The 25,887-nt window shown below is 45.6% G+C and overlaps 1 protein-coding gene and 1 pseudogene across 1 annotated transcript in view; one reads left to right on the top strand and one right to left on the bottom strand.

Annotated features, from left to right (window-relative positions):
• LOC107115507 overlaps window positions 1-25,887 on the bottom strand; it is a 259,349-nt pseudogene that overhangs the window by 106,080 nt on the left and 127,382 nt on the right.
• Window positions 1-25,887, top strand: part of LOC107115506 (zinc finger protein 420-like) — a 157,667-nt gene that overhangs the window by 64,251 nt on the left and 67,529 nt on the right. Inside the window, exons 8-9 of the mRNA XM_015417226.1 lie at window positions 4,062-5,228; window positions 21,330-22,382. Coding sequence (XP_015272712.1) covers window positions 4,062-5,228; window positions 21,330-22,382 — 2,220 coding nt within the window. The remainder of the gene's footprint in view (window positions 1-4,061; window positions 5,229-21,329; window positions 22,383-25,887) is intronic.

The following is a 25,887-nucleotide window of genomic DNA, read 5'->3' on the forward strand; positions in this document are numbered from 1 at the left end:
TCCTCCTCCTCCTCCTCCTCCTCCTCCTCCTCCTCCTCTTCTTCCCCCCCCCCATCCTGGCAGGACTGTGGTGTCTCTTCAGAGGGAGAGGAGCCCTTAGACAGTGGCCCTTCCTCAGAGCTGCAGTAGGCCGGGATGTCGGATCCTGCTTGCCTGGGGAAAGGGACAAAGAACTGTATCCTGGCGGCTCCAGTCAGGCTGGGGCTTCCCTTCCCTGTGCTGAATTTCCCTCCCCCCTTCTTCCCCCACTTCGGGTTGCTTTCAGGATCAGCAGACGGATCCTTCTGGATCGAAGCAGTAGGCCCTTTCCATTGCATATACCTTTCAGGAGTTTAAAAAAATCGATTGCTCCATTTTTCCAGTATAAGTAGCTGGGGTTCAGGCAGCCTGGTTTAAAAATCTGAATGTTCTTTAGAGCTGGAATGTCTGTAAGTCATTGGTCTTTTTCTTTCCCCCAAAGGAGGACTTCTAGTTCCCAAACCTGATTCCGTGTTCCTAGTGGAAGAAACAGGAGATCCATCCGTCCAAGAAGCAGAAGAAACAGAGAGATCAGCAGGTATCTGTTTATTTGTGTGGTGGGAACTGGTCTGACTCCTCTTGGGCTGAATTTTACCAGCTGGAGAATGGAGGGATTTCACAAGAGGCAGCACCCTGAGAATGGTCAGGAAAACTATCTCACGTGTGAGTTAAACCGGGAAACAAAATTCTAGCTTGTTTGTACCTCATCTTGACAGGAAATGTTCATACAGTGGTCCACTTTAATACACATTGATTTACTTATATCCTGTCTCTCCACGGATATACTCAAGTTGGCTCAAAAATCAAAGCAATAGCATAAAATCCTAATGAGTGGCTAAATGATCCATTTAAAAAGACAGGGCACAAGAAGAGCATAGAACAGCCCCTGAGTTGCCTCAGAAATCTCCCAAGACCAGTCCTCAGGTCAGAAGAAGAGCATAACACAGTTGAAAAGAAAGCCCCTTAAAAGAAAGTTTGGCTGGAAAGAATTGTTTTGGCTTGGTTCTGAAAAGATAGGAAGGTAAGCTCATCAACTGGGGGAACATTCCTCAGATGAGGGGCCACCACTGAAAATGCCCAGTCTCTAGTCTCCACCTTCCTCAGCCCTTTAGGTAGGGCCACAGAATGCAGGGCTTGGGAGGCCAAACTGATCTGTGGGGTGGAAAGTATGGTGAGCATTATAAGCTTGGAGGTCAGATGGGGTGTCCGTAATTCAGGTGTAAAGCTCTGCTCCAAAAGGGCTGTCCAGTGAAGTGCTGTCCAGTTCTTTATTTGAAAGGAAGATAATGAGCAATAGCCATCTAGTCCAACCTCCATTCCCCACAGTGGCCACCCAGAGTCCTTGGAAAGGTAAGAGAACCCTAGAAAAGCCCTGCTGGATCAGATCAGTGGTCCATCTAGGCCAGCATCCTGTCTCAAACTGATGTCACATTGTCCCTGATAAGGCAATTTTACTTGCACTCTTAGGACCTAAACTGGAAGGTACATATTGGTACTGATATTATTTCCAGTATATGCAACTACTTCTGACACAAGTCCAGATATATTTGTGGGCCCCAATAAAAATCTTTTGGTGCGTCATTCAATTCCAGATTGGAACATTCCATTTTTGGTCCTATATTATTAATTGTTTACGGGGACTTTGTTGCTCGGTGTATTTCGTTCTTTGTACTATTTAACCTCTGAAGAAGGCTCTTGTGAGCTGAAACGTGTCAGGTCATACATCGCTCTTATTTGTGCATTTGTCACTTTGAACATTTTATGACGCTGTATTTGGGCCTCTAAAAGGTTTTTATATGTCTTTGAAATAAAAATTATTTTGTCTATACTTATTTATGTTTTTAACTTTTGGCCATCAATAAGTTTTCTAAACTTCCTTTGGAGGTTTTTGGTTGGTTGGTTTAGTTCCCCCCCCTCTTTTCTTTGGGTGTCCAACTGTGGCCAACCAGTTCCTCTGGAGGGCCAACAGCAGGGCACAGAGACCAAGATCTTCCCTTAATGTTGCTTCCTTGCTCTGAGTTTCAGTGTCTCTGAATGTGGAGGTTCCCCTCAGTCACCATGGCTAGTAGCCACTGATAGACTTATCCTCCATAAATCTATCTAATCCCCCATTAAAGCTTTTTGTTCTTATGGCCGTCACTACATCCTCTGGCAATGAAATCCACATTTTAATCATTCTCTGTGTAAAGTGGTGTTTCCTTTTGTCTGTCCTGAACCTACTGCCCATCAGCTTCATTGGATGCCCTCGAGTTTTAGTATATTGGGAGAGGGAGAAAAAAATTATCAACTCTCTCTCTACCCCATGCATAATTTTGTAAACCTCTATCATGTCCCTCCTTTGGTTGTCTGTTTTCTGGAACTTTTCAGCCTTCCCACATACGAAAGGTGTTCTAGCCCCCTAATCATCTTGGTTGCCCTCCACTGTACTTTCTCCGGCTCTGTAATGTCTTTTTTTGAGAGACGGGGACCAGAAGTATACATAGTAATCCAAATGAAGCCACATCATGTTAGGCGGCTGGTCGGACTCCAGCCCAGAAGATCTGCACCGGGCATTGCAAGCCGTGGCTGGTTGGCTCCGACTGAGTTGGCTGAAGCTAAACCCGGCGAAGACGGAGGTCCTGGGCCTGAGTCAGGGCAGTTCGGGGTTCAGGCTCCCTCTCCCGACCTTCGATGGGTCGCCTTTGGTGCCAGCGCCGGAGGTTAGGAGTTTGGGACTGCGCCTGGACTCCTCGCTAACTATGGAGGCCAGAGATGGCAGCCACGGCTAAGTCGGCCTTTTACTATCTTTGGCTGGCTCGGCAGTTGGTCCCCTTCCTCGACCACGATGACCTGGCCACAGTGATCCATGCGACGGTCACCTCGAGGTTAGACTACTGTAATGCTCTCTACATGGGGCTGCCTCTGTCACAAATCTGGAAGCTGCAGCTAATGCAGAATGCTGCAGCCAGGCTTTTGATGGGCCTCCCTAGGCGGGAGCACATCCAGCCTGTGCTGAAAGTGCTGCACTGGCTGCCAATAGTGTACCAGATTTGCTTCAGAGTGCTGGTTCTTACCTTTAAAGCCCTATATGGCCAGGGTCCGACATACCTAAGGGACTGCCTTTCCCCATATGTTCCCCAACAGGCACTACGGTCGGGGACGCAAATCTCCTGTTGACCCCAGGCCCCAAGGAGGCCAGGTTTGCTGCAACCAGGGCCAGGGCCTTTTCGGTGGTGGCTCCTACCTGGTGGAATGAGCTCCCGAAAGAGATCTGGGCCCTGCGGGACCTTGCGCACTTCTGCAGGGCCTGCAAGATGGAGCTCTTCCGCCAGGCTTTTGAGTAGGAGCCGCCACTACCTTTACCATCATTACCAACTGGCCCTGTGAGGAATGAACGACAGTGCTGCGTGCAGCTGACACCACTGAACTGGGAGAATCATCTTCAAGTTTCCATCTTGCTATTGAAGACTGATTTGAAACATCTAGAGCACTTTGTAATATTATAAATAACTGTTTTTATGTTGTTTTTAACTTGTTTTATGTATTGGCATGTGCCCTATTTGTGAGCCGCCCTGAGCCTGCTTGCGGGGAGGGGGGGCTATAAATCAAAATAATAAATCAAAAAATAAATAAATAGCTTCCTAAGAAGAGGAGCAGATCCAAAGTGTCCCACTTCAGAGAGTTACTGCCTCTATAGAAGGAGGTTCCATTGATCCAACTTGTCTCTCATGGAACTACCTTGTAAGGAAGAATCAGCAATTAATTAATACGGGACAGGATTTGTTTCCCCTTCAAGTGATTTCTGTCCTGTCATTATCAAGAGCAGTTAATGTACTTCCTTTCATTCCACTTTTGCTTGAAAGTCTTACCATTGCTTTCTCTTTATTCTAGAGGCTGATGGTCCACAGAGCAAGTCCAAGGGAGAACAACAACACCAACCACTTGACAGAAAAGAGAAGAAAAGATATACTGGAACAAAACAGAAGAGGAGGAACAAATGCTCCGTGTCTCAGGGTGCTCATTTGGAGGTCTTCAATGCACACCAAGGAATTAACCCTGTGGAGGAACCTCATAAATGCCTGGAGTGTGGAAAGACCTTTGCTCAGAGCTCACACCTCTCTGCCCATCAAGACATTCACACAAGGGAGAAACCATATATATGCTTGGAGTGTGGAAAGAACTTTTCTCAGAGCTCACACCTTATCGCCCATCAACATATCCACACTGGGGAGAAACCATATAAATGCTTGGAGTGTGGAAAGAACTTTGCTCAAAGCTCACACCTTACTGCCCATCGACGAATCCACACAGGGGAGAAAGCACATAAATGCCTGGATTGTGAAAAGAGTTTTTCTTGTAGTTCACAGCTTACTAAACATCAACGTATCCACACTGGGGAGAGACCATATAAATGCCTAGAGTGTGGGAAGAGCTTTACTGAACGTTCACATCTTACTGCCCATCGACGAATCCACACAGGGGAGAAACCATATAAATGCTTGGAGTGTGAAAAGAATTTTGCATGGAGTTCAGACCTCACTGCCCATCAACGAATCCACACTGGGGAGAAAGCATATAAATGCTTGGATTGTGAAAAGAGTTTTTCTTGTAGTTCACAGCTTACTAAACATCAACGTATCCACACCGGGGAGAGACCGTATAAATGCCTAGAGTGTGGGAAGAGCTTTACTATACGTTCACACGTTACTGCCCATCAACGAATCCACACAGGAGAGAAACCATATAAGTGCTTGGAGTGTGGAAAGAATTTTGCATGGAGTTCAGACCTTATTGCTCATCAGCGTATCCACACTGGGGAGAAACCATATAAATGCTTGGTGTGTGGAAAGAGCTTTGCTCAGAGTTCACACCTTACTGCTCATCAACGAATCCACACAGGGGAGAAGCCATATAAATGCTTAGAGTGTGGAAAGAGTTTTGCTTGGAGTTCAGACCTTACTGCTCATTATCGTATCCACACTGGGGAGAAACCATATAAATGCTTGGAGTGTGGAAAGAATTTTGCTCAGAGTTCACAGCTTACTACCCATCAAGTTATCCACACTAGAGAGAAACCATATAAATGTTTGGATTGTGAGAAGACCTTTTCTTATAGTTCACAGCTTTCTAAACATCAACGCATCCACACTGGGGAGAAACCGCATGAATGTCTGGAGTGTGGAAAGAGCTTTGCTTTGAGTTCACAGCATACTATCCATCAATGCACCCACATTGTACTACCCATCAACGAACCTCAAAATGCATATCTTAAGTTACACCTAGGACTTCACCCAGGGGAGAAACCATAAAAATACTAAGCCATGTTTTAGGCATGAAAGACTTTACACCAGGAGAGAAACCGTGCAAATATTTCTAGTTTTGCAAGATCTCCAGCCTCATCACCTACCTTACTAGTGGTTAAGTGTGCGGACTCTAATCTGGGAGAACTGGGTTTGATTCCCCACTCCTCCACTTGCACCTGCTGATGTGACCTTGGGTCAGTCACAAGCTCTGGCACAGCTGTCCTTGAAAAAGAGCAGTTTGTGTCAGAGCTCTCTCAGCCCCACCCACCTCACAGGGTGTCTGTTGTGGGGAGGGGAAGGGAAAGGAGTTTGTAAGCCGCTCTGAGACTCCAAGTGAAGGGCGGGGTATAAATCCAACCTCCTCTTCTTCTTCTTCTTCTGCTTCTTCTTCTTCTGCTTCTTCTGCTTCTTCTTCTTCAATTATCTGGACTTTTGTGCTAAATCAGGCCCATATTGTACAGCCTTTTGAACTCATATTGGTTAAGGCATGTTCAGTTCTCAGCTAAAATATTTTGATCACAAGTTATTATAACATTTGACATTTTTGCCCTACACTGTCAACACATCTTATGGAGGATGAGTGTGGCAGCCCTTTTGGATTAACAGATTATGTTATTTAGGACCAGGTCCTCTGCCCCGCTTGCTCCATTCACCCTTTTTAACAATAGTTTGACTACTGAATGAGCAGTTCTGCCTCCTGTCAAAAGAGCTGCAATTCTGCCGGATGAACTAATGGCAAGAGCAATCATCCTTTGTGCCAAACGGCACCCAAAACTTTATTTGCCACAAGCATCATGCCCCAATCACGCTGAGAGGGAGGTTAGGCTGAGAACGGGCGACTGGCCCAGGGTCAGCCTGCAGATGTCCTTGGCAGAGGTGGGAGTTGAACCTGGGACTCCTAGAGCCTAGTCAGGCACTCTAAGCACGACACCACCCTGGCTCTGCCAGTTCCGGGAGGCTGTCGTCTAAAGGAGGGGAAATTTTCCATCCTCCTTGTTTGTGCTGCCTTTCTCCCTGGCGTGGACAGATAGCGTCTTCCTTTACTCTACTCTGCTCCTGTTTATAACCACATCAACCCTGTGAGGTGGTTTGACTTCAGAGTGTGCCTGATATTTGATCCTAGTCTGCCATTCTGACTGCTGCGACACTCAAGCTCTAGTAGTTCAGGGACAGCTAAGCCCCCTTTGTATTTTAACCGAGAAGCTATTTTCTCCCTTCCTGTCTGCATTGCTTGCCATTCCTGGCTTCTCGGGAGTAAACTTTTGCTTCCAATACTAACAGGAGAGGCATGTTACCAAGTTTATCTGTACCGGAAGGTTCTGATTCCCCTAATTTTTGGCACTGCACCTCCCGCTATTAAGCTGAAGCTGGTGGCCAGTCCCAGATCATGCACAAAGCTACATGATTGTATAGATCAATGGTACAGCCTCATTTGGAATATTGTGTGTGGCTTTGGTCACTTTAACTTAAAAAGAACAATGCAGAGCTTATCCTATGGGGAAAGGCTGAAGAGTCTGAGATTTCTCCATTCAGAAAAGAGGTCACTAAAGGAGGAGTGCTGGTAGAGATTTATAAAATTATGGCCAATTTTGAATATCTTTGTTCCTTCTGAAAGTTTCAGTGTTGCACCCTTTACTTCCATGGGTGATCGTCTCCAGACCTCTGCTAGTCACCTGAAGTCATGCTCCGATTTCCTGATTTGTTAGGAAATTGCTTTTGGGTCTAGAGAACTTCTATGCCGCTGCTATATTCCCATAAAAAACAGGACATGACCTGTAAAAGACAGGATAATGGAGTTCCCATGAATGTGCATGGAGTGTGGTTGCTTCCTCCTCCTCCTTCTCCCCCCACCCTACATGTCCTTCACTCTGCCACCACCCCCCCAAACTAAAATAGTGCCCTTCTGTTTACCTGCAGATTGGAGCACAGGAAGTGTCTCTCTATGTGTGAGGCTGGATACTCCCACTCCTCTTTCTCTGTACATACATGAACAATAGACCAGGCACTTGAGTATCCAGCCTCTTTGAACAGTCCACTTTGAACACCGTCTGAATTCTTAAAGGAGACAAAATCTTTATTGATTGTAGGGGAAGAGTTGCTGGTCTGGACCAGAAAGATCCTGGATGATATTTCTGTTGGTCAGAACCTGAATGGGCCTAATTTCTCAGCAAAAGATGCCAACAAGGGAGTCTAGAGACCCACAATAGAACAGCCTTGGAGAAGAGGAAGAGATGAAGGAGTGACACAGTCAGAAACAGTCTAACCCAGATCCATGGATATTATTTGTTGAGGCCAGCAGGGAAAGCATCTGAGAATGGCAAAAATGTCCAAACTTCAAAAAAGTGAAGGTACAGTTCAAAGATGGGGGGGTGTACTGGTTGAGGGCCAAATGGAATGTCTTTTAGAATCCTGATGTTGTTGTCCCCAATTTTCAAGGGTGTTCCCGTAGTTGCTTTCAAAATCAAGTCTCCTACATGTCTCTTCGAGAATTTGACCACTATTTCCCCAGGCAGATTATTTTTCTTGATATATGATGAATATGACCTATAGACCACATCCATCTCGCTGTAGAGGTATTCCGCTGTCAAATCTGTCATTGGGGCTAATGCTTCACTCAGCCGTTGCTTCAGATTCTCTCCTTTAATTTCTGGGACCCCTTGGAATCACAGGACCAAATTTGCTTTTTCCATTTGCAGCTGTAGAAGTGTGGATTCTTCCGTGGCTTGCTTCATTTCCAGCTTCTTCAACTTTTTCTTAACTTTTTTAGTACTGGCGTCCATTTCCTTTACCTTCTCTCCCATTTGCTCCGTTGCTTTTAACGATTGAGTCAGTTGCATTTGCTGTGAAGCCAAGCTTGTCATCTCATCCAGCAGAGGGTGCAAGAAATCAGCCAACAGTTTAGAAAGCTCGGGAGTCTCTTTCGGTCGAGGACTACGCCCTAGTTTTGCTTTCAACAACTTTTCTTTCTCTGGTTTCTTCCCCACCATCTTTTTGGATTTGTTTACTTTTCCAAAAGTTGCTAAAGTCTCTGGTACTCGCCCAAACGCTTATTTGCACTCTGGTAAGTCTCTTAAAACAGATTTAGATGCTTGTTTTTCTGCTCCCCCCCTCTTTTTGTGTGTTTCATCTGCGCGTTTGGGAGGATCCCCTCCCCCGCTCCCTTTCCCGGCACTCTTAAAGGGGGGCAGCTTTCTTTTAAATCTTCATATTCGCTTCAACCCGACTCACAGTTCGTTGTTGGCCTAACGGCCTCGCTCGTCATCGGTTATTTCGCCCGATCTCCAACGCAGCAGCACTCGTACCATTCGGTCACTATGTGGCAGGACCTTCGGGGCGGAGGAGCGCCTCAGTTCTCCAGCTTCTCACCATCGAAGAGGTTGCCCCTAAAAAAAAAACTGGCTAGGAGCCTCTTACCAAGGCTCCGGGGGGGGGGGTCGCGACCTGTCAGACCCCCTCCCACACGCTGGTGTGCAGTTTGCATCCCCGGAGCGACTGGGAGATGCGTCTGCCTGTGTGTCGCCATAAACCGGAAGTCCGTTAGAACTATTTTTAAATGAACTTGGTTATGGTCAAAAGTTACAAGGATCTAAAAAAAATATTTAAATGTATTCTAAGAAAATACTGCATTTCAGATAACTTGTATGGTCTTTGAAGTTACAAGATAATGAATTAGCCAAGAATGTGCATCCTTATCAAGGGGGACAGCCAAAAAACCCAAAGAAGTCTTTGTTTAGGAGGAGATGTTAACAAGTTGTAAATACAAGAAACTCATCTTAGAAAAGCATCTTGCATGTGACATGCTTTTCTTTGGGTAAGATGATTTTATGGACTCATGTAATAGTTTTCCTTTAATTATCAATGTAGCATTGAAAGATGATCTAGTTTTCTTTTGAAATTAGACATTGTTAAAGATGCAAATAGTTATATTGCAATAAAGAATAGTTATGTTGCAATAAAGAATAAAGATCTTCTAATAGTATCACTTGTGTACTAGACCTGTAACAAACCAAAAGTGTTGCTGAGGTGTGCCTCTTCCCAGGAACAAAACGATTTGATATAGGAAAGGTAATAAGATTCCTAGGATTTCTTAAGCGTCAGCCAATATCTGAGTTGGGCCTGACAAGACTCATCCAGAAAAACCCACTTGTAAAGAGGACAAAGGTTTTAGCAGGGGTTGCGTTCCCAACAATAGGACTACATGAACATTGGCTGCTTCACTGATCCCCACTTTCCTGGATTATTTGGCCTTTCCAGGGGTATGACGTCCTCCTTGGGTGAGGGATGCCCTGCCTCCTAGCTCCTGGGAGGAGGAGAACACTACTTGGGACTGCCTTATTTTCATTTTCTAAAGGACAGTTTGGTGTAGTGGTTAAGTGTGTGGACTCTAATCTGGGAGAACCGGGTTTGATTCCCCACTCCTCCACTTGCAACTGCTGGATCACCTTGGGCAAGCCATAGTTCTCTCAGGAGAAGTTCTCAAAAGAGCACTCTCAGCCCCACCCACCTCACAGGGTGTCTGTTGTGGGGAGGGGAGGGGAAAGGAGTTTGTAAGCCGCTCTAAGACACCGAGTGAAGGGCGGGGTATAAATCCAATCTCCTCTTCCTCCTTCTACAGTCATTGTCCCACCCTTCCACTTCCGTTCCACCAGGCCTGATCCCAGGACTTGGAAGAGTATCTGGAAAATGTCAACCCTGAGGGAAAATCTATAGCAGGGGTGGCCAAACTGCGGCTCGGGAGCCACATGTGGCTCTTTCACATATATTGTGAGGCTCCCGAAAGGGCAGCTGGGGAAGCAAAGGGGAGGCATACTTTTTCTCCCTCCCTCCCTCCCTTACCCCTCCCTCCCATCTTTTTACTTTCTTTGTTTCTCTCTCTCTTTCCACCTCTTTCTTTCTTTCCACCTCTCTCTCTTTTTCTCTCTCAAACAAGTATCATTAGCAAACAAACAAATATAATTGTACAGATAAACATCATTATCAATATCTGTTTTTACCCCTTTTATTTTTGGCAGTCTCGTTTAATGTTAATACAAAGCAAACTTGCATATTTTAAAAGAAAAACGTGATATTTGTTCATGTCTTGCGGCTCTCAAACATCTGACATTTATTCTATGTGGCTCTTAAGTTGAGCAAGTTTGGCCACCCCTGCCAGGGCACAGGCCTATGAGTGAGTGTATGGGTGCCAACTCCAGCCCTGGAGATCTGGGAGTGGAGGCTATGGTGGTGAGTGTCAGGTTTTGGAGAGGATCCTGAGCAAGAATGTAGAGCCATAGAGTCCACCCTCCAAAGCAGCCATTTTCTCCAGGGGCCATTGCTCAGCAGTTGATCACCTGCTTTGCTCAGTGCTAGAGCACCTGCTTTGTGCTGTGCAAGAGGCCCATAACTTCCAAATCAATCCCCGGCGACACCCAGCTGTTCCCAGAGGACCAGGATAAACAGAGAAGCCAGGAACTTCATAGCAAACTCAGTAGCTGAATATTTGACAGCTGCCATCTCCTGTCTGCTGAATATTTGATCTGTTTCCCTGCCCAAGTCTCAGGCTGAGGCCTTTGACACCAGCTACTCAGAATTTTCCCAGAAGGAGAGATGCTGGGGATTGAACCTGGGACCTTCAGAATGCCAAGCAGATGCTCTGCCGCTGAGCCAGGTCTGAAGAAGAGGGGGAACTGTGGACCTGCCATCAGGTATCTGGGAATGTGCTCATGTGAAATGGTGCCATTCACTGTCTTCCGTACTTGAAAAGTCGAAACAAGACCTATGTCTACCTAGACAGTGAAATAACAGACGGACAGTATGCTCCCTCTTTGCAGCCAGAGAATGGATGATGGCTGCAAAGGGATGTCTGTGTTTGTCCTTTGCAAAATAAAACAAAAATCCAGTGTTAAGTACTCATACTGATGATGAGCCTAAGGTAGCAGGTATTGGAGCTACCCGACTGTGGTCTGACTTAGCCATGCCCAGTTTCACTTTATAAAGATACCTCTCCCACACACACTCGCAGCACTGTTTGCATCACAACAAACTCGAATCTCTGATTCGACCTCACCTATCACTGACCAACCTGCTAAGCAGGGGATTCTCCCGTTAACAACAGAGTTGGAAGCAGAGAGTTGGAAGGGGCTTCAGAGGTCATCTAGACCAGCCATCATCTCAACGCAGGAACAGGCAAGCGACAGAGCATTCTCAATAGGACTCTCAGCCAGACTCTGACCAGAGGGAGAACTAGATTCAGGTGGGTCGCCGTGTTGGTGTGAAGCAACAGAACAAAGTCTGAGTCCAGTGGCACCTTTAAGACCAACAAAGTGTTATTCAAAGTACAAGGTTTCCTGGGCAAAGCACACTTGCTCAGTTACAATGGAATAGTAGGGCTTGAGGAGATTTTATTCCATTGGTATCTGAAGAAGTGTGCTTGAACAGGAAAACTACTTATATTTTGAATAGAACTTTGAGTTGGTCTTAAAGGTGCCACTGGACTGAGACGGAATCTACCTAGCTTCCCGGGGGTTGTTCCAAAGAAAAATTGTGGGCCGGGAAGAAGGAGGAGGAAGAGGAGACTGGATTTATACCTCGCCCTTCACTACCCAAAGGAGTCTCAGAGCGGTTTACAATCTCGTTTCTCTCCCCCTCCCCACAACAGACACCCTGTGAGGTAGGTGGGGCTGAGAGAGCTCTGACAGAAACTGCTCTTTTTCAAGGACAGCTCTGACAGAACTATGGCTTGCCCAAGGTCATCCAGCAGCTGCAAGTGGAGGAGTGGGGAATCAAACCCAGTTCTCCCAGATTAGAGTCCACACACTTAACCACTACACCAGACTGGATCCAGGGACCATGAAGCCCGACTCCCTCCCATGCACATCTTGTAGGGGAGGAGTCCCTTCTCCCCCCCCCCCTGCGTGCCCTCCAAAAATAAAGCCACAGCCCAGAAAAAAAAAACCCTTCCTCTTCGGAGGAGCACAACAGCCGATGCCAAAGGGTCAAAAGGTTCTCCTCATATTCCATGCAATTCTTAGGGAACAGAAGATAGTATTTTCCCAACATCTACAGAGGGAACACTTTGCCTCCAGTAACTCCAGACCAGACTAGCTGCCTCCCTCTGCCCCCGCCCACCCCCCCCCCCCACCCCCCGTACTCTCTTTTCAGACGTCTCCCTTGCTAGAGAGCCGTCCACCGAGAAGGGCCAGGTGACTTGCCGCCGTCATGTCCTGACCGGTTGTCCCAAGCGCATGGGGATCGACTACCGCTGTGTCAGGGGAAGGAGCGACGGGATCAGTGCACCGGCAGGTTTTTGGGGTTTTTTTAAAAGAAAAAACGAGGTAAGCGATAAAACCACATTTCCTTTGCACAATTTCCCCGTGGCTTTGACAGTGGAATAGTGCTGCAGAGGGGTGGCCGTCGTGTCTGGGTGTTCCATAGATCCCTGGCTGCGCTCTTTACCACCCAGGCGCTCCAGAGTTGAGCCATAATACTTCCTTAACATTATTAACCAGAGGACAGATATGGCCAGGAAATACAGGTGAAGGGCTGCTGGCCTTGACCGCAGAGATCATGCCAACGAGGGATGTTGGAGAGGGGTAAGAAGCAAAGGAGTACTACAGTAATAACATGGCCTCTTGTAGTCTGGGAACCATTTAACCCATATCAGTGGATATTATTTGGTCGAGGCCCAGGAGGAGGGAGAACGTCTGAGAATGCTAGAATTCAAAGATGGGGGCCAACACATATTCATAGATATGAGAAAGTTGTGATTACTGTTTTTAGATAGGCTTTGTAATGGTAAAAAGGAGCAAGAATGAAATAATGTTTAATGTATTCTATGAAGATATTCAAGAACAGAGACCTTGGTATGGTGTTTGAAGAGACAATTAGTGAGCCCAGAATGTACATCCTTATCAAGTGGGACAGCTAGCTGTTGTTGGGATCCAATGTTAAATGAGAAATGGAATTGATTGTGAAATCCTTAGAAAGGGTTCCTTTGCTTGTGTCTTGCTTCTCTTAGGATAAGAGGTTTTAATGGGCTCTTGTAATGGTTGTCCTTTCATGATCTATGTAGCAGTAAAGGACGGTAGAGTTTGCTTTTGAGTTAGTCGTTAAAGATTCAACTAGTGATGTAATAAAGGACAAAGTGGACGCAAAGATCCTCTAATAGTGTCACTTGTTTACTAGACCTGTAAAAAACCACAAATGTTGTTGAGGTGTATCTCTATACATGCGCACATAAAATTTCTATCCAGAAATCAGTCTTGGCTTTGCAGGAAGACTTGCCTTTGTAGAAGAATCTGGCAGACGGAGAAGGCAACCCACTAGTCCATGTGAAGGCTATTTGGAGAAAAGGGGAGGATGAGGGGAGAGCCACCCTCAGCTGTCCCTGAATCAGGAAAGGGCCTCTGTGCCACCAAGGCTGGGAGCAGAAGGGAGCTGTGGGGAGGATCTGGGCAGAAGAGCCTGGGGGACAGCGCCCTCCCTCCAGATGTGCAACGCCAGCTGTTCAGGCAGTCCGGTTACCGAGAGGCGGAGGGCCCCCGAGAGGTCTGCAGCCGACTCCACCGTCTTTGCCGCCAGTGGCTGAAGCCGGAGAGGCGCAGCAAGAAGGAGATGCTGGACCTGGTGGTCCTGGAGCAGTTCCTGGCCGTCCTGCCCCCGGAGATGGAGAGCTGGGTGAGGGAGTGCGGGCCGGAGACCAGTTCCCAGGCGGTGGCCCTGGCAGAAGGCTTCCTCCTCAGCCAGGCGGAGGACAGGAAGCAGGACCTGCAGGTGAGAGGGATTCATCTAGGTCAGGCGGGGGGCCCATAATATGAAAAAGTATACTCTCATAATCCACACATATTCCCCCATCTGTTTTAACCCCACCCCCACCAGTATGTTTCCTCTGCCTTTTCTCATCAGTCTCCCCACTTTGGGATCCCCACTTCTTTTTCAGGCACGGGAAACGATCACGCAGGAGCGTTACCACGGAGCAACTTTTCTGGGTAAGATTGAAAAGGGTGTCTTTCCCACTAGATGGCCTCCTGACTGTCGGTGGGCAGCCTTGATGCCTCACAAAAGACTCTCCACTCCAGCTTCTCAGTTTAGAAATTCAGTTTGGGATATAAAAACCCAGAATCGATTAAAAATCACTGCAAGATAACTGGACGAATACAGTTAAGAGAGCTGAAGGCAAATTGGCCTCCAAACTGAAATGAAGATGATTCATGTCAAAAACTGGGAGAATAGTGCGTATGGCCACTAAAAAGATCTGCTAAGTCATAAGCATTCAGGAGCTCTTATGTCATAGTAATTTCTGATATTTGTCAGTTAAGAGCTTATCGCTACCCAATTTTGAACAGGACAAAGAGTGTCTGGAATTGATGGATCTCGAAAGGATACTGCTGGAAGGCAGCTTTCAAAACTGTGGTCTGACTAGGTATTAAGTGCCGGGATACAAAAAGTGTTGTCCAAAAATGGTCCTGGATCATCCTGTAAATACCCCCATTTGGCACTGTGACCTCATTGGCCTCCCTATTGGCCACTGTGTGACACAGACTGAATGGGCCATTGGCCTGATCCAACATGACTTCTCTTACGTTCTTATATTCTGTGATTATTATTCTCAGTAAGAAGTATTATATATTATTAATAATAGTAACAATATTTTCATTTATGCTATGCCTCTTAAGTGAGACTTAGGGCAGAATGCATACATACATATATGAATATGATAAAGAAACTTCAAACAATCAGTAAGCAGATTAGATGTTAACATCAAGCAGCCAGCAGATTACAAAACAGGATAAAAATATTAGATAGGATTAACACATGGAATTCACTGCCACAGGAGGTGGTGGTGGCTACAAGCATGGACAGCTTCAAGAGGGAATTAGATAGGCATATGGAGCAGAGGTCCATCAGTGGCTATTAGCCACAAGGTATAGATAGGAACTCTGGGGCAAGTGATGCGCTGTCTTCTTGGTGCTTGGGGGGGCAACAGTGGGAGGGCTGATGGACCTCCTGATGGCACCTGGTATTTTTTGGCCACCATGTGACAGACTGGATGGGCCATTGGCCTGATCCATCATTGGCTTCTCTTACGTTCTTATGACTATTTGAATTTAACAGCAAGGATTCCTGGTAAGATGAAATAATGTAGGTGGGCTGGGATTGCAGAACAGAGGAAAAATCCAGAAGAAGGGATGCAACTTTAATAACGACGATCTGTCAGTGGCATCTCTCACCGTGTCGCCTAGCTCTAAAGAGATTCCGGGATATGGGAGCTGTGGTCCTATCAGGGGGTTTAGAATGGCCTGTTCCTTGCGTTTCAGAGTTCCCCCTTATTAATTCTGTGTATTCTGTACCATTGGACAAACAGACCACAGCTTCGTATGTGACAACTGTATTGAGATAGGATTTGTGAAAAGCGTAGAAGCAAAAAGTTATCCGACATAAGGATGCAAGGATAGTTCAGGTTATGAGCCAAAACAGAGAGGATCATATCTCCCCCCCCCCCCCCCCCCGCGGAAAAAAAAAAAATCATCTCCCCCCCCCCCCCCCCGGGAATTACAATGCAAAGTACTTGGAAAGTACAGAATCCCTTCCATTTACCTTCTTATCCTTCCAGGTGATGCTGTACATTCTTTGCCATCTCTTTGTGGCAGAGAGAAAGCAGTTTCCGTGCAGCCTGATTGGGTAAGTGTGGAACTGGATCGTGCCCCTGGGGGCCCCTCCTCACCCTCCCTTAGTAAGGGAGAATCTCCTTTGGTGTAGTGGTTAAGTGCGCGGACTCTAATCTGGGAGAACCGGGTTTGATTCCCCACTCCTCCCCTTGCAGCTGCTGGATGACCTTGGGCAAGCCGTAGTTCTGTCAGAGCTGTCCTTGAAAGAGCAGTTCTTGAAAGAGCTCTCTCAGCCCCGCCTACCTCGCAGGGTGTCTGTTGTGGGGAGGGGAAGGAAAAGGAGTTTGTAAGCTGCTCTGAGACTCCGAGTGAAGGGCGGGGTATAAATCCAATCTCCTCCTCCTCCTCCTCCTCCTTTTCTTCTTCTTCTTCCCCTCAGCTGTCATCTGTGCTGCTCGCTGGAAACAACACCAAAATGGAGGTGTGAATTCTGAGTGTCAGCATCTTATTATAGCCCTTTTGGATTGCCCTTAGAAGGGGAAGATTTCTTACATGATCTTTGAACACAGAGGAGTTCATTAGTTGCTGTAGATTTTCCTGGTGTGACTGGGATCCTCAGAGGTATAGAATCGTCTGAGGATGCCAGTCACAGCTGCTGGCAAAACGTCAGGTTCTGCAATGCCAAGGCCACGGCCACACAACCCGGGAAATCTACAGCAACTAATGAACTCCGGCCGTGAAAGCCTTCGACAACATACAGAAGAGTTTGTTTGTTTCTCTTTTCAGGGTCCGGTGACCTTGGAGGAGGTGTCTGTTCACTTCACTGAGGAGGAGTGGGCCCTGCTGGATCCGGACCAAAGGAGGCTTCACCAGGAAGTCATGGAGGAGAATGGTCGGAACGTGGCCTCTCTGGGTAAGGGTCTCCTTTCTCTTGATTGGCAGATTATGAAAGCAGAAGTCATTCCTTCCAAGAAGGACCCCAGGGCTGACCTGGATGGCCCGGGCTAGTCTGATCTCTAGTTCAGCTCTCAGAAGTTAAGGAGGATCGGTCCTGGATAGTCCATGGGTGGGAGACCGCCAAGGAAGTCCGGGGTTGCTATGCAGAGGCAAGCAATGGCCAGCCACTTCTCTTGCCTTGACAACCCTATTGGGTCTCCCAGGGCTATTTTTGGGCAGGAACGCACAGGAACAGAGTTCCGGCTGGCTCCTGAGTTGGCCACGCCCAGCAGGAACTCATTAGCATAATAGGCCACACCCAACAGCAGAAACTCATCGGGCTTGGCTACATTAGGGGTGTGTGGCCTAACATGCAAAGGAGTTCCTGCTACAAAAAAGCCCTGGGTTTTGACAACAAACAAGGTAAACAAAATAACAAGCAAAAGGTGGGTGTGGCTGGATGACCACACTTCTGGTAACATGGGGGTGTGGCCTAATGTGCTAATGAGCGGTGCTGTCAGGGGTGTGGCCTAATATGCTAATGAGTTTCTGCTGTTGGGTGTGGCCTATTATGCTAATGAGTTCCTGCTGGGCTTTTTCTACAAAAACAGCCCTGGGGTCTCCATAAGTCAGCTGTGCCTTTTTGGCACTTCCCACCGCGGCCAATAAGAACCCTGGAGACTCTCAGGAGGGGAGCAGAGTGGCTGCGAACGCAGGCAAGGGAGGGGCTTCGGCGTACTTATAGGTCTCCATAAGTATTAGCACGTAAGCTAAAATATTGGGCCGTAAATGAAAATCTTCAGTGCAGGTGAAGATCCACTGGAAGCAGGCCAGGAGGGGGGGGGAATTGGCCTCCATAGCACTGGGGACATTAGACCGCCCCATGATACTTGAGGAGGATAAGGGTGTGGCGAAGGGAGCAGAAGGGATCAATTGGGGTCCCTCCGCAGGGTTCGTTCCATTTACACCAGTGTAGACTTAGCAATGGCTCAAGGATTCAGTAGAACGAGGTGGCAGAGGCATGAAGGAGAAACCGAGAAAAGCGGGATTTCAGCAGGTGAAGTTTTTTGCGTATGTCATAATGAGCTTCACTTTATGAATTCCTGCCTGCCATTCTTTTTTGAGTTCAGTTGGGCAGGTGCTATTTCCTCACTCTAGGCTGGAGAGAAAGGGAAGACAATGTATGCCATACTGAACTCTTTTCAGGCTGAGTGTATTAAAAAAAGTCATAACTAAAGAAGGCCCCGTTCACACGGCGAATTTGCCGTGGGAGGGCCACGGATGTTGGGTGGGTTTTCCAGGGACGATCACACCACAACATCTGGCGGGCGTCGCGCACCCGTGGCCAACCTGTGACGTGCCTCCAAAAATGCGCGGTTAAAAAGTACCTGTCCAAAAGTACTAGCAAATGGTTTGCCATGGGCTGCCGACGGACTCTGTCCGTGTGATTGCGCCGGCGCGGCTTTTCCCTCCGGCCATCTTTGTTGAAGCGCACACGCCGAGGGACGGAACCATGGTTTGCCGGCGACGCGTCTGATCACAGTGTCCCGGGTCTAATTGCACCGCCACAAATAGCCACGCCTACCCCCCGCGGTTTCCGGCACGTGTGACCGGGGCCAGAAAAAAGCATTACAAATCTAAAAACGTATTTCTGGATTGTTAGGAATTAGGATCACCACCTTTTCTCATCCTGGAAAGACTGTGGGGTCTCCTCAGTGGGAGAGGAGCCCTTAGACAGTGGCCCTTTCTCAGAGCCACAGTAGACTGGGATGTCGGATCCCGCTTGTCTTGGGGGAGGGGCTAAGATCCTGTATCCTGGTGGCTCCATTTAGGCTGGGGCTTCTGTTCCCTATACTAAGGTCTCTCCTTCTTTCTTCCCCCACCTTGGGTCACTATCAGGATCAGCAGACAGATCCTTCCGAATCCAAGCAGTTGCCCCCTCCCTTCCCATTTCACATGTTTTTCTGGAGTTTTAAAAAATTGATTTCTCCTTTTTGCCGTTATGAGCAGGGCTATTTTTGGGCAGGAATGCACAGGAACGGAGTTCTGGCTGGCTCCCAAGTTGGCCACGCCCAGCAGGAACTCATTAGCATAATAGGCCACACCCAACAGCAGAAACTCATTAGGATTGGCTACATTAGGGGTGTGTGGCCTAACATGCAAAGGAGTTCCTGCTACAAAAAAAGGCCCTGGGTTTTGACAACAAACAAGGTAAACAGAATAAGGTGGGTGTGGCTGGATGACCACACTTCTGGTAACATGTGGGTGCGGCCTAATGTGCTAATGAGCTGTGCTGTCAGGGGTGTGGCCCAATATGCTAATGAGTTCCTGCTGTTGGGTGTGGCCTATTATGCTAATGAGTTCCTGCTGGGCTTTTTCTACAAAAAGAGCCCTGGCTATGAGTGACTGGGGTTCAGGCAGCCTAGTTTCAAAATCTGAATATTCCTTAGAGCTGGAATGTCTGGAAGACACTGGTCTGTTTCTTTCCTCCAAAGGAGGACTTCTGGTTCCCAAACCTGATTCCGTTTCCCTAGTGGAAGAAACAGAACCATCCGTCCAAGACGCAGAAGAAACTGAGAAATCGGCAGGTATGTGTTTTGCTGTGTGGTGGAAGCGGTTGTGAGTTTTCCTCGACTAAATCTTACCAGCTGGAGAACAGAGGGATTTCTCAAGAGGAAACACCACTAGAATAGCCAGGAAAGCTATCTCAGGTGTGAGTTAAACTGGGAATAAAAGGCTGGCCTGTTTGTACCTCAGGTTGGCGGGAAATGGTTATACAGTGCTCAGCTTTAACATACATTCAGACGCGCCATTTGATCTGGTGTCATGACAGTTCAGCAACGGATTTTATATGCACGATCACACAGTCAACATCTGCCTCCCATCCCCAGCCATTGTTTCCGGCTCAAAACCCCTTTAACCTGGAGTATTTTGTTACCAGGTCCCAAACTGGTGTTTTCTCAGCTCTCCCATTTAAAGCCGCATTTTCCCCCCTGTGTGATTGCTCCTCCGGTGTCAAGCCACTTCCGGTTTAAACCCCCTCCCCCCCTCGAAAGCTGCCTGCCATTTTTTTAACGTGTCGGTGATGTGCGCATAGGCGGAGTTCCGCTACCGTGTTTAGAAAACCGACATTTAAATGGTCACTTGTTTTAGAGTTTAGATGAATTCGGGATCTCACGGAGGCCATTTTTGGGTCAAACGTTTAAAGGGAAGTCTTTTGTTGGAGGGGTTGGATTGATTCGCCCTGGTGGTTCTGCGCATGCGCCATGATCGTTTCCTCCCATTCTATGGATGAGTGCCTATGCTCATGCGCAAACCGAGAAAAAATTTTTAAAAACTGCCGACGCATGCTCCCACACGTTGGTAGTGTAGACAGCGAGGAGCGCTGCGACTGCGTGGTAAAGCAGGATAAGGGAGGTAAGTGTGATCGTGATTATCCAGATCAATTATAATCCGGTCAGAACCGGAGCAGTTTAACCCGCTCTCAGCACACCATCTGACCGCACCCTACGATTTACTTCTCTCCTGCATCTCCATGGACCTGCTCAAGTTGGCTCACAACTCAGAGCAATAGAATAAACTCCTACATGATCAATTTCAAAAGCCAGGGGCACAAGAAGATCATACAACAGCCCCTGAGTTGCTTCAAAAATCTCCCAGGAACTGTCCTCAGGTTTGAAGAAGAGGATAACACAAATAAAAACATTACCAACTAAGAGAAAGCTTGGCTGGAAAGAACTGTTTTGACTGTTTCTGAAACGATAAGAAGGTTTCAGGTAACCTTCCACAGGGGCTCATTCCTCAGATGAGGGGCCACCACTGAGAATGCCCAGTCTCTAGTCTTCACCTGCCTCAGCCCTGCAGGGAGGGCCACAGAATGCAGGGCTTGGGAGGTCAAACTGATCTGGGAGGTGGAGAGTATGGTGAGCTTTATAAGCTTGGAGGTCAGATTGGGTCTCCATAGTTCAGGTGTAGAGCTCTGCTCAAAACACGGTGTCCAATAAATGAAGTTCAGTCCTATATTTAAAAGGAAGAGATTTGGCAAAGGCCGTCTAGTCCAACCTCCCGTTTTGCACAGTGGCCACCTAGAGTACCTGGAAGATTCACAAGAAGAGGAGCAGATCCAAGGCATCCCTCTTCAGAGAGATACTGCCTCTACACAAGGAGGTTCTACTAGTCCATCTTGTCTATGATGGAACTACCCTCCAAGAAAGAGCATGGGATTAATACAGGGCAGGATTTCTTTCTCCATCAAGTGATTTCTGTCCTGTCATTATATAGATCAGTTAATGGCCTTCTTTAGTGTATTCTGCTTTTGCTTAAAGGCTTACCATTCTTTTTTCTTCTAGAAGCTGATGGTCCCCAGAACAAGTCTGAGGGAGAACTCCATCTACTTAACAGGAAACAGAAGAAAAGAAACTCCGGAAGAAAATGGAAGAGGGAGAATGAATGTTCTGCTTCTCAGGGGGCTGAATGTGAGGTGTTTGATACACACCACAGAATTAACACACGGGAGAAACCCCATAAATGCTTGGTGTGTGGAAAGAGCTTTCCTCGGAGTTCTGATCTTACTAAACATCAGCGCAGCCACACAGGGGAGAAACCATATAAATGCCTGGATTGTGAAAAGAACTTTGCGCAGAGTTCCCACCTTACAGCCCATCAACGTACCCATACTGGAGAGAAACCATATAAATGCTTGGATTGTGAAAAATGCTTTGCTTGCAGTTCACAGCTTACTGCCCATCAACATATTCACACAGGGAAGAAACCATATAAATGTTTGGATTGTGGAAAGACCTTTGTTCGAAGTTCTGATATTACTAAACATAGACGTATTCACACAGGGGAGAAACCGTATAAATGCTTGGATTGTGGAAAGAGTTTTGCTCAGAGTTCACAGCGTATTAGTCATCGAAGAACCCACACAGGGGAGAAACCATATAAATGCTTGGATTGTGAGAAGAGCTTTGCTTCAAGTTCACACCTTAGTAGACATCAACTTATTCACACCTGGGAGAAACCATATAAATGTTTGGATTGTGGAAAGACCTTTGTTCGAAGTTCTGATATTACTAAACATAGACGTATTCACACAGGGGAGAAACCGTATAAATGCTTGGATTGTGGAAAGAGCTTTGCTTCGAGTTCACAGTTTATGAAACATCAATGTTACCACACAGGGGAGAAACCATATAAATGCCTGGATTGTGCAAAGAGCTTTGCTTGGAGTTCGCAGCTTATTAGACATCAACGTAATCACACAGGGGAGAAACCGTATAAATGCTTGGTTTGTGCAAAGAGCTTTGCTTGCAGTTCTGATATCACTAAACATCGACGTATTCACACAGGGGAGAAACCGTATAGATGCTTGGATTGTGGAAAGAGCTTTGCTCGGAGTTCTGATATTACTAAACATCGACGTATTCATACAGGGGAGAAACCATATAAATGTTTAGATTGTGCAAAGAGCTTTGCTCAGAGTGCACACCTTATTAGACATCAACGTATTCACACTGGGGAGAAGCCAGATAAATTATTGGATTGTGCAAAGAGCTTTGCTTGGAGGGACAGCCTTACTGCCCATTGATGAATCCACACTGAGGAAAAACCATATAGATGCTTGGATTGTGAAAAGAGCTTTGCTTGTAGTTCACAGCTTACTAAACATCAGCTTATCTACACTGGAGAGAAACTGTATAAATGCTCAGAGTGTGGAAAGAGCTTTATTTGGAGTGACAAACTTACTAGTCTTCAATGAATCCATGCCAGGCTGCAGCGGGGAAGGGAAGAACCACATAAATGCTAATACATTTCGGCATAAACCCCACTTATAAAGAGGGGAAATGTTTTGACGGGATACGTTTCCAAAAACAGGCCCCTATTCTACTGGAGAATTTGACCCTTCTGGGGCTTTGACACCCTCCTTGGGTGAGGGATGATCCGCCTCCCTGTTCCTGGAAGGCGAACACCTCTCCCTGGGACTGCTTTATATGAGTTTTCTCAAGGCCCTCCCTCTTGAGTAGCCATTTTCTCCAGGGGTCACTGCTCAGTGGAGATTACCTGCTTTGCACAGTACAAAATCCTGTAACCCAAAATTCTCTAGAAATCCTCTAACCCATATCAATAGATATTATTTTGTTGAGGCCCAGGAAGGAAAGTTTCTGAGAATGGCAAGAACGCCCAGATTTTAGAGAAGTGAAGATACAGTTCAAAGATGGGTTGTAATGTTTGAAGGCCAATATTCATAAATATAAGAAACTTGTAATAACTATTTTTATATAGATTTGGTTACAGTAAAAAGTACCAAGACTGAAAAAAAATCTGTATTTTAAGAAGACACTCAAGTATAGATAACTTTCCATGGTGTTTGAAGTTCAGAGATAATGAGTGAGCCAAGAATGTGCATCCTTATCAAGTGGGATAACCAAACAAAACAAAGAAGTCTTTATTTAGGAGGTGATATTAATGACCTGTAAATATGACAAACTGAACTGATTGGGAATGTCTTCTTAGAAAGGGCTCCTTGCTTATGACCTGCATATCTTTGGGTAAGATGATTTTATGGACTGTAATTGTTCGTTCATGATCTATGTAGTAGTAATGGACGATATAGTTTTCTTTTGAGTTAGGAAAAATGCAAATACTTACATTGCAATAAGGGATAAAATGGAAGCAAAGATCCTCTACCAGTAACTCTTGTGTACTTGACTTGTAACAAACCAGGTAGATTTTCAGCTTGGGTAGATCCGATTGCACACGCCTAGTTCTGTGTCCCTGACTGCAAAGATGAAACAGGTAGCAACTGGGACTATGCATTTTCAGTGGTGGCCCCTTGTCTGGGGAATATCCCCCATTTGAAGCTCACCTGAAGTTTACTTCAAGAACAGAGAACTTTGTATGGTGTTTGAAGTTATAATACAATTAGTGAGCCCAGAATGTGCATCCTTATCAAGCCAGCTATTGTTAGGACCCAATGTTAAAAACCTATAAATATTAGGGTTGCCAGGTCTGGGTTGGAAAATACCTGGAGACTTTGGGGGTGGATCCAGGACAGGACAGGGTTTAGGGAGGGGTGGGGCCTCAGTGGAACAAAATACCTATCAAGCAATCACCTATCAAGCAAATTTTATCATGATTTGCAAACAGTAAACTAATGAACTATTTTACCCATCACTTAAGGATATTAGTATAGAATTTTTTTCTAATGTAATTTTGAGGCTTGTGGGGGTTTCTTTTCTTATTGTCTCAAAAACAGGGATTCCCAGACAAAGGGCAATTTTCTTGTCTTCTTAGCCTGGTTATTTTCCAGGAATCTGGGCAACTACTTTATACAAGATGACTAGAATGCTACTCTTTAGTTACTGCTTCTTTTTTTGTTTTTGCTTGGTGTTTAGAGTTGGGGGGGGGAATGTTGAGACTTGAAGGTATTATAATACTCATAATAAAGAGATCAAGTTTTATTTCAAAATATCTTTTCATTTTAGGCAAGCATTGGTGGATGTCAATACAAATATTCTGGGAGATCTTACAGCTTTTGAAGCAAATTATACACTGCAAGGATCTGCGTAATGGGCTAATTTTATTAATTTCACAATATGAATGATGGATTCAAAGCAATCTCTGTAAACTGCCATGGACTAAATAACAAAATAAAATTTAAAAAGGGTCACTGCTATACATACTAATCAGCGAGGCACAACGTTCATACCCATACTGATTTAATTCTTGCTACTAAGGATTTATTCAATCAAATTCTTTCCTCACACATTAGCAACAAATTCTGATCTGATCATGCTTGGATAGAATGTGAACTACTAAAAAGAAGAAATAGATGACCAAGGCCCTAAATGGGTACTCAACAAATCTCTTTTATTAGACCATACATTCTATACAGAATTAGAACTCAAACAACATAAACTGTGGCATCAATCAAAATATAATCTGGGACTCAATGAAGGCCGTAATCAGAGGCAGATTTATCTCTTTGGCTTCCGACAACAAAAAGAAAAGAGAACAATATAAGAATTAATTACTCTAACCGATTCTCAGTGGCAGTCAATATGGAACTCGAAACCTTTATTAACAAAATCACTAAACATTAAGATAGTCTTTCAAAATAATGACGAGATGGTATCTCAATCCTTCAAAACTTATTAACCCCTCTATCCAACCTCTGTGCTGGAAAAATTGGCAAAGTGGGTACTTTTTTTTCATTGTTGGTGGGGCCTGTAATACGGTACAATCTTTCAGGAATAAAGTTCTAACTCAGACAGAATGTATAACAGAATATCATGTACCTAATTTCCCAGAAGTGACTTTATTAAATCTTTAGGAAGACAAAAATATTCCAAATATAAGGAAGGACTTTTCTTAGCAGCAGCTAGAACTTTAATAGTGGTGAAATGGAAAAATAAAGATCTTCCATCTATTCAACAATGGTATCAAAAATATGGGACTTTTTCATAATGGAAAAAAAATCAGACCAGCTATTAAGCTTGGAAAACGCAAATTATCACTCTAGATTTTTAGGGTCATGGCTCCCCTTCCTGTACTTTGTATCAGAAAATAAAGATCCAGCTTCTGCCATTCCTCAATTATGCAGCTTCTTAGCATTATTTTAAAAGATATCTTAATTTCATTATTAAAAAGATAAGACTAAGCTAATGTATTATATGATGATTTTATATTGATCGTTATTCTACAGCCTTAACACCCTCTCCTCCTCATTAGATTATTGTTGATTCATGTTTTCAAAAGAGGTTTATACTATTCTTGTGTGTGATATTTGTACTGTTGTGAAAAACAGTAATAAAAATAAAAAGTTTTTAAAAGATGCAACGAGGTAGGTTGCAATAAAGGATAAAGTGGAAGCAAAGATCCTCTAATAGTATCATTTTTACTAGACCTGTAAGAAACCGCAAATGTTGAGGTGCACCTCTTGCCCAGAATAAAATGATCTCATACAGGAAAGCTAATTATATGCCTAGGATTCCTTAAGTGCCCATGTAGATCTGAATGGGGCCTGACCAGTCATTCAGAACAGCCCTCCACTCTCCACAGAC

This window comes from Gekko japonicus, unplaced genomic scaffold, assembly GCF_001447785.1.
Source record: "Gekko japonicus isolate JY-2015 unplaced genomic scaffold, Gekko_japonicus_V1.1 scaffold1562, whole genome shotgun sequence".
NCBI classification, from domain to species: domain Eukaryota; kingdom Metazoa; phylum Chordata; class Lepidosauria; order Squamata; family Gekkonidae; genus Gekko; species Gekko japonicus.